This window comes from Quercus robur, chromosome 2 (assembly GCF_932294415.1).
Source record: "Quercus robur chromosome 2, dhQueRobu3.1, whole genome shotgun sequence".
In the NCBI taxonomy this organism is placed as follows: Eukaryota; Viridiplantae; Streptophyta; class Magnoliopsida; order Fagales; family Fagaceae; genus Quercus; species Quercus robur.
In genome coordinates this window covers 37924912-37934379 of record NC_065535.1, presented here as the reverse complement: position 1 = coordinate 37934379, position 9468 = coordinate 37924912, and the positions used below count along the sequence as shown (strand labels likewise).

General features: G+C 32.7%; 1 protein-coding gene across 1 annotated transcript; it reads right to left on the bottom strand.

Annotated features, from left to right (window-relative positions):
• Positions 1-710: 710 nt before the first annotated feature.
• Positions 711-5205, bottom strand: LOC126713601 (uncharacterized). The gene is made up of 3 exons (XM_050413387.1): positions 4964-5205; positions 3418-4039; positions 711-1115 (listed from the first exon to the last, which is right to left on the bottom strand). The coding sequence occupies exons 2-3, from the start codon at positions 3966-3968 to the stop codon at positions 1046-1048; spliced, it is 621 nt and encodes a 206-aa protein (XP_050269344.1). The 5' UTR covers positions 3969-4039; positions 4964-5205; the 3' UTR covers positions 711-1045.
• Positions 5206-9468: the final 4263 nt, after the last annotated feature.

The window sequence follows — 9468 nt, the reverse complement described above, 5'->3', positions numbered from 1 at the left end:
GGTGCGCTCACTTATGGGCACAATTTTTTTTCACAACGGCATGTTAACATTGCCTACTATGATTGGTGTGCATAATAAAAATGAAGTCATAACAAACTAAAGTAAAATTAATATTACTCCTATTACAATATATCATGTCAATAGTTTTTACAAATTACACCCTCTAACTTTAACCAAATTCAATTCAGTCATATAACTTTCACTTTAATTCAATAAAGTCCTCCAACTTTTACATGTATTCATTTCAAGTCTCCCATTAAGTATCCATCAAAAAAGTATCATTCAAGACCCTATAAATGAAGTCTTGTTATGCCAAATCCATACTTTAGAAAGTCCCTAACGGAGCCTTTATGACGGATACTAACAACGAAATGCCTGAATTAAATAACCTTAAAAGTTAGATACTTTAATTGCACAAAAGTAAAGACAAAGGATTGAATTGAATTTCGGTCAAAATTAGAAGATACAATTTGTAAATTAGCCAAAAAAAGAATAAAAAATAACTAGTATGATTTTTCGCAAACAAAAATCAAATAATTGCACTTCTAATATAGGGATTGGTCAAAGACTCAAAGAAAATTAACCCACCAATGATAGATTAATTTTACAAGTAATGGCCTCAAAGCTCACAGCATCCCACTTCATAAAAACAAACTTCTACATATTGTTAGGAGAAGAACAATGGCCAAAGATAAATGAAATTCAAAAGATAAGCAGAAAAAGAATAACACGTTAATTAGGATGAAACAATAGACAATGAAGTCACACTTAACAAGAATAATAATAAACAAAATGAAGTGAAGCCAAGAGTGACAAAATTGAAAACGGCAGCAATCTAATATAGACACAAATTAACAGTCAGACTTTGCATGGCCAGAAATAAAGTTTCTTGCTGTGAATGGTATTCTGTGTCGCTCAAAAACCTGCATTTTCTTTTTCCCCATAAATCAATTGAACAAGGGAGGAAGCAAACAAGCTTGCTAGCAGATGCATCATTACATACAAATAGAAGTTGAGCCCACATCATCTTTGGGTAAAAGCCAAACTACATAATTGCACATGAACAACTTCTTTCATTCCCATTTTCAAATTCGTCATCTGATCCATCCGCCTCACTGCCATTGGATAGAGTTTCCATATCAGCAAAACAACTAAAAATTAAAGGGAGCAAAGAAAAGAAACAGAACCAAACACAAAAAAAATTGGTTTAATTATATGTTGCACCGGTACTTGTTCATTTTTCTTTGTTTTTTTTTTGGGGGGGGGAGGGGGGGGGGGGGTGGGGTCAGTTCAGAAAAACAACTAAAGATTAAACGAAGCAGCAAACAAGAAAAGCAGAAGAAAGAAAAGAAACAAAACCAATAAAATTGGGAAAAAGAAGGGGAAGGGAGGGGAGTGGGGTATTGGAAAAGTTCAGCTTTTTTGCTTTTTTTCCTGCTTTTGTATACCAAGACTAGGGATGAAACGAGTACGGGATGTGAAACCCCTGTTCTTGTACTGCAAATGAAATCCTATTTCACACAGGTTTATTATGTAGAAAGTTGTATGCGACAGATTTTTAACTCAAAATAACTGTTTATGGAGTAGAAGAATAAAACACCCACTAAAACCTAGGTTAGAGGATAAGTATCTAGAGGCATGCTATTGTGACTAAGAGGGTCAATTCCTAGAAGGGATATAGGGAACCTGCACCATTGATCAGGATCTAGAAGTTGGGAATCATCAATAAGTTGAACTTTGCCAGTCCCAAAGAGAAAATTTAGAGGGCCTGCTAATGTAATGAATTTTAGCAGGCTTATAGAATGTGTAAATTTCCATGGTAAATTGTCTATTTACCAGATAAATTGGAACTTAAATGAGTATCTAAACATTGAGGCAAGCCTGATCATATTCTCCAACATTTTCAACTTATAATTATTGAGAAAAATTGTCACTATGGACTTTCAAGTAGGAGACTGCCATACAAATTAAATACCAAGAAGTTACAAACTAGTGACTTTAAGGAGAATTGATTTGATACTGAAAATCCATCTGAACTTTACCTTATGATAAATAGGATCCAAAAATTGATCTGAACTAAGTATGCTTACACAAGTAAAACTTAATTTTTAACTAAAATGGAAAAACACAGAAACACACACAATGAACCAAGAAAGGATCAACTAAAGCTTTATCTCACCTTAAGTATTAAATGAAATAACATGTCATTGCATGGCAATTGGCATGGAATAAAGTAAAACAAGTACTTTGCTTAAAAATAGTTAAGAAAAATTCAAAAAAGTAAGAATATTACAAGTAACCTACTGCACTTCAAAGAAGATAAAATCATTGCGATAGTCAATGATGTTTAAAATTTTATAACAAAAAGGTATAATAAAAGATGAAGGGCAGAGGTAAAAATCATAATCCCGACATTTACAATGAAACCTTATATATTTAACTAGTTTAGAAGGGCATAATTTTCAAAAATAATAACCAAAGTTTATAATTAGGAGAAAGAACAAAAACACTTGACTGAGTATTTCCATCCTTTTTATTTTTTTCATTGGTAAGTTACACGTGCACCTAGTAGGGTCTTGAACCCACAATAATTCTCCACCTTGCTCTACAAATGGAAGAGGTGCAATTTGAGCTAGAGCTCATTGCTGAGTATTTCCATGCTTCAAACCTGCTATTTAATGTCAGCATAACAAGTAGCAACTATCTTGCATGAAAAGCACATGGAGTTTTTCTTTTCTTCTACCTCTCTCTTTCATGTCTGTCTTTATCTCAAACTGTCCCAGATCTCTAATATTTTCTCCCTACTTCTTTGTCTATCAAATCTTCTGCTTTTGATCTTTTGGATTGTTTTCCCACCTCCAAATCATTCTTCTATCTCCTCTATTTCCAATCACTCTTTCTCCTCCTCTTGTTTTTTTTAATCTGTATATGTGTTTTAATGTTGACAATGACCTTGGAGGATCCTTGTGAAAATCTGAAATTCATAAGCTAAAAAGGAGTAGCCTCAACCTCCACATGTTCCAAATAGCACTCTAAACTGAGTGAATTTTTAACAGACTTTAAGGAACCCAAACTCCTAAATTACAGTAAATTATTAGGACCAATTGAAAGTATGAACATTCTCATACGTTATATGGGCGCTAAAGAATTTGAGAAACAAAGGCCAAGAACTTGCTCAGAGAACTAATGGTGACTGCTGTGAATCTGAGAACTCCTAGACATGAGCTATATTAGCTTAGCATCAATGGCACACAAATATTTACATGCCTAAACATTTTAACATTTCTAAAAGACATACACAACAAGGGACATCATTTGGGGAGGGGGGCAGGGAAGTAACAAACTCCTACAATTGCTTAAATACAAATAAAATACGAATAAAAACACCTATCTTAACAAGAAAAAAAAAATCCACACCTGGGCTCAAATTCCTTGATCTCAAATAGCTCGCTCCCACAAGCATCTGTCCACTGCACTCTCCTCCGTTCCGTATGACCAGGGATATCATTACCCTTTTCAACCAATGCTTCTCTTTCATTGGCATTACCAACAGAAACAGGAGCTTCATCTGATGGCCTCTTCAAGCTACTTCTAAGAGAAACCTTTCTTGCAGCAATACTATCATCTAAATCAGCAGTACAATCCTTGCCCTTCTCAGAAACAAGAGGCCCTGGCAAGACATCATGCTGTTGGGCAGGGCCCACTTTAAGAGGCGATGGGGTGTCAAGCCCTGCGGAAGTGCGACCAAAGCAGACAAAGGAGGCGCACCCGCGGGGAAGCCAATTCTTCGTGGAAGCCAGCTGGAGGTTACGGTCGGATTCTTGGTCCACCAACTGGTACTGATTCCACGGCGAAACTCTCATGGGTTTATCTTCGTTCTTCTGACGCAAGAGAAGAAGGGTCAGACCCTTGCTATACCCAGAAGCTGAAGAAGAGAAGAACCCTCCACCTTCTACTGCCAATAACATCAGTTCTGCTCATCGGGCCATCCAGGAGAAATTTCTTTTTAGCTTCCTCCCTTTAGAAGGACCAAATTAACCTGTTGTGATTATCAGAAGTATCAGCATTGACATGTCGGAAGAGTATTCAACTCATGAACAAGACTTTGTACCAATTTGTTACATTTCCTAAAATTGTATATGGATAATGGATATTATCAACTGTAAACTCAAAAAAGCTTCTGAATAGAACAGAATATCTTTGAAAATTATCAAGGGAAGCTGATAATTATTGGAAAATTAATAAGCCCCATTTGCAAACACTAATTTTCAGAATATATCAGCAGTGAGAATTGAAAGGTAAAAAAAGAAAAGACCAGATTGAGCGCGACAAAAAGAGATCAAGTAAATAACCAACCAAACTAGCCATGGAAAATATCCATTTCCCACATAAATGCCCATTAAATTAATAAAATTACCACGTAAACCCTGAAAGAACTTTGAAAAAGGAATTTTATATAGCAGTACAAAGACAAGTCTACACAAATCATTAAAATTAAAATTAAAAAAAATAAATAAATAAATAACGATAAAACTTTGCCATGTATGCCATGAACTTATATTGCCATCAACTCCACATTCTATTAAGCAATATATATAGAAAACAAATCCATAATAATCCAATGATACTAATAAGTGATTATTACTTTGCGAATAAGGGTAAAAGTTGAAGATCTCATAACTCGAAAGCAACAAGAGCATACAACACAATACAGATTTGATAACAGACTTCATTTCCCACACCACACATACTAAACTTCATATTTTAACTTTAATCAAACTATTCCAAGCACTATTTTTCTATATCAACCAAGTTAAATTATATATATATAACAGTAAATTCAACAAGAAAAAACAAAACCCAACAAAGAAAAAGTTCGATTACAAACACCCACTTGACTTCACTTTAATTTGTCTGAGAAACGAAACGGAAAATCAGATCAGAGTGGAAAAGCGGGAAATACCTGAAAGCGAAGTCGAGGGGTATATAGGTAATTGTGAGATCTCTCCGGCGAGTAAAGCGGAAAACAAATCGGCGGCAGTAGAAACTCCGATCACGGCAAAGATCGGCGAGGAATGGGAAGAAAGAAAAAAGAAATTGAGGACCGAGTTTTATTTAAAAGGAGGAGGAGGAGGGGATACTGATTGGGGTAGTGACTCTCAGTCTCAGGGCGCATGATAGCGATGCCGAGTTACTTTTTCTTTCTTTCGCCTTTATTTTATTTTATTTCCTCTGTATAACTTTTTGGGAAAGTACGTAAATATTGGAGTTTACTCCTACATTATAGTGATAGATAGTGGTGATTAAAAGAGAAAGTTTACTTTGTTTAGCAAAAAAAAAGAGAAAGTTTCCTTTTGTTTCGTTACCTAATGGCTGCTTTTAACCCATTTCCACTAATTTAATAATAACAACTTTGTTTCTCTCTATCTTCTCCAAAAAAAAAAAAAAAAAAAAAAAATTATATATATATATATATATATTGTTTCTCTCAAAAAAAAAAAAAAAAAAACCCATATATTAGAAAATTATAAATTACTTCCTACTCTCATATGAATTTAATTAATGGAATCGAGTAATTATTAGGCATCATTGAATACAGTAATGTAATACTTATTTCTCTCACATTTATAATGGACTCAACTTATCTATATATATATATATATATATAAAATCGAAACTTTTGAAACTCCCACAATTTTCCACGTCAACATTATTAAAAATAAAAAATAAAAAAAACTATTTTTAATCCAAAAATTTCAGTTAAACAGTTTTGTAATATTAGCCTCCACCCGATAGTTGTCTAATATCACAGTCTTCACCTCGATCCTCTCTCTCTCTCCCTCAAGCACAACCTGTCTCTCTCTGTGTTGAGTTTTTCTCTCTCCCATGGCAAACCCAAATACAGACCTCATGGCTACAAACCCATACCCAAACACAGATTTGATGGGTACAAATCCATTTGCAATCCGTGGTTTCATTGTAAACCCCACCTCTAAATCCCCAGCTCTCATCATCTATGAAGTTCCAAAAACGTCCCAAAGCCATCACCTCTCTCACCCAATGGAGTCGATATCGTACCGGCCGGTATTTACCTTACCTGAGCTTAAAACAGTACCAAAACACTTGTGTTTCGTTCCGGTTCAAATATCGGTTATACTGAGTTGTTCCGGCTATACCAGACGAAATATCACATTTTGGCCGGAAAAATCATACCGGACTGAAACATGATTTTCAATTTAAAAAGAAAGAAAAATTTTCAGATCCAATATCTCTCTCCCCTCTTTCAATAACATATTAACTTACGGTCTCTCACTATGTTGCTGCCGCCACCAGAAAATCACCGACACATTGCCGGAGTCCCATTTCGCTGATCTCCTTCTCCTCCCACTTCTTCATCTTCTTCGTTAAATAACCCAGAACCTCTTTCTTGGCTTTTGTTTGTTTTAGTTTGGCTTTTCAGTTTCTTTTGTTTTGTCCTTCCTGTTTATGTGCTTGACAGCTTTACCCAACTTTTACTACTAATAAATTCCAAGTTCCAACTTCAGCACCTTTATTATTAATTTATTTGAATAAAATAATTTTATATTTCTTTTATTGATTTGCGTCTCTAACACCCAGTCACGTGAACTTTCTTTTAATAAGTATTTTATTTATTTTTAATTTATGTATTTTATTTTTAACTTCAACTATGGTACACCAAATTTATGTATTTATTTTCAATGTTTCTTTTCTAATTAGTTATGTAATTATTAAACAAAGACTTAAAGAGTAAAATTCCTTAACCTCAAGTCAAAATCATTATGTCATGTGACCATAAAATTTATGTTCGTATAACTATGCTATAGTAAATCTTCAATAGTATTTAAACTTGAGTTAGAATATCTAAACCTATTTCAGACCTATAATGTATGAAGTAAAACATGTCATATCAATAACGAATAAGATATGTATTAAGAATAAGTATAAAGACATATTTTCAAGTGTAGATTAGGAGTTGTACATTAAGAATTATGTTCCACCATCATGTATAAAAACAAACCATTCCATTGTTTATTGTAATAGTAAGAGAAAATAGGATAATATCTTTCAAGGGGCCAACAAAGAAGCAACGGTGCAGCCCATGCCTTTATTTCCTTGAGAATTTTTAGATATTGTAGTAAAAGCCATTTTGGTAGCTGTTGTATCTCTATTTACTACCAATTACCTGAATAACAGTTTCTTTAGTTTGCGAAAGTGGGGGTGTTTATAACTTATTTGGATGAAATTAGTTAAATCATTAAATTATTATCCCTAGGGTTTATTATGAGTTTCTTCCTTTATATTTTTGTGACAAATTGTATTCTCTTAATACTTTTTTTCCCTTAAGCTCTTATATTTTAACTTTTTTGTGCTCATGTAAATTATGAGTATCATCTAAGTTCTAGATTATAGAGGAAAATGAATATATTTTTTTTAATTAGTAAAATAATGAATAAAAAAATAGTTAAATGATATATTTGCCTATCAAGGTTTGTGTTCTATCATAAAGTAAGCATTCATATATATATATATATATATATATCATTCAATTAATCTAATTTTTTGCAATAATTGATATATAATTGTTAAGTTTCATTTCAAATATAATAATACTTTCATAGTACGCTTTGAACCATAGTATGTAGAAGATGAAATCTTATTCTTTCCAAGTGATTATTAATTTGAGAAAGTAAATATATATAATTTTCTCTAAAACAATCCCGTGCATCGCACGGGTTAGCAACTAGTTAAATTCATTGTGGAGTCCACCATATATGTAAAAGAAGAGAGTTCCTAATAGAGAGGGGGACTAGGGGAGTATGAATTTATAATTCTGGAGTCTTCTATAATGGGTTTGGCTTGGGTCCAGTGTTTTGTGCACTAGACCCGATAGAGAGCTACCATGCCTCCAAAAATTTCCATGTGGTAGCATCCCATCAAGTCCATTCCACAGGACGCACTAAAACAAAGTCTTCCCCTTCTACAGTCACCTTAATATATTAAAGTAGAAGCATAATAACAACCTAAATTAATTCTATGTTATTGGTTGTGGGTTCTAGTTAGTTCAACTGGTAAAGTTTTTAATGATTGAATAAGAGATCTGGGGTTCAATTTTCGTTTACACTAAAAACTAATTGGTGTCTTAGTCTGATGATAAATTGCGCAATCATTAAAAGCAGATATTATAAGTTGAAACTCTCTCTCTTTATATATATATATATATATATATACACACACACACATATAAGTTTCCATGTTACTTGTCAAATTTATTTTTCTTAATTTTAGTGCTAAGTAACTCATTTATATAATATTGAATGCAAAAGTCGAGATAACTACCTTGCTGACCTAAGTAAGACCACCTTATTATCACCACCAATAAAAAAAATTTGGTGCATAAGCATGGATTACATCTTACTTAATAGTAATAATTAAAAATTTCATATACTTTGTAGAATATACTATATAGCCTTTTTTTTTTTTTTTTTGGTAAATAGTAAAAAAAATGTAATTAAAGAACAATTTTCAATAATATAATAGATATCTAGCCTCATCAGCATGCAGGGCCGGCTCTATGGTGGAGCAAAAAATGCAACCGCCTAAGGCCCCAAGTAAAAAAAAGGCCCCTAAATTTTAACCAATAGGATTATTTATAATCAATAAATAAAATAAATTTTTTTATTAGATGAAAAAAAAATAAAAAAATAGAGAAAAATGCAACGTCGTCCACAATATTTTTCACAACACTTGTACAACTAATGCTAAGTAGCAAGTTATTACAGCCTATTGTTGATGGCAAAAAAATAATTATAGTGATATTTTCAAATAAAAAAACAAAAAGCAGTTTAAAATCTAGAATTTGTTGTAAAAAATATTGTGAATGTTGCACTTCTAAAAAAATAAGAATAATAATAAGAGTTTAATTAACAAACTTTTACTAGTTTTCATCTAAATCTACCACTAACACCACTGTTTTACTTACCACTATCAATCTACCACATCAACAAGTATGAAAAATTTTGTCAAATTTTTTTTGTCTTAAAAATTCAAAAAAAAAAAAAAATCTATGTAGTTCATGTTAATTAGTAGTAATTTTGCATCTAAATAAGATGATCAATTTTCGCCTTAGGCTCCCAAATGCATCAAGCCGCCCCTGTCAGCATGTGCAATGGGGTTCTTTTTTTTTTTGGGTTTAGTTTCATAATTCTTCATTCATTTTTTTTTTAACTTAACGCATAATCCACATTAACTACTAATTGCTAAAAATAACACTCTTCTACGGTTATACACAAGTCATAAAGGTGTATAAACCGAGTTCTTGAAAAAGAAATAAATGAATACACCAAACCAATTCAATATGTACCTAAATATAATATATTCAAGTGGGAATCAGTGACACCTAGGTTTCTCTGTCGCTAGTGAAGGTTGGGCTCCCTAACCTCTACTAGG

What these genes read in the sequence shown, in the direction of transcription:
- LOC126713601 (XM_050413387.1), bottom strand. Translation starts at nt 3,968, where the DNA reads ATGTTATTGGCAGTAGAAGGTGGAGGGTTCTTCTCTTCTTCAGCTTCT. An exon ending in ATCAAGGAATTTGAGCCCAG is followed by an intron (nt 1,116 to 3,417) that starts GTGTGGATTTTT and finishes ATCCAATGGCAG; the next exon opens with TGAGGCGGATGGATCAGATG.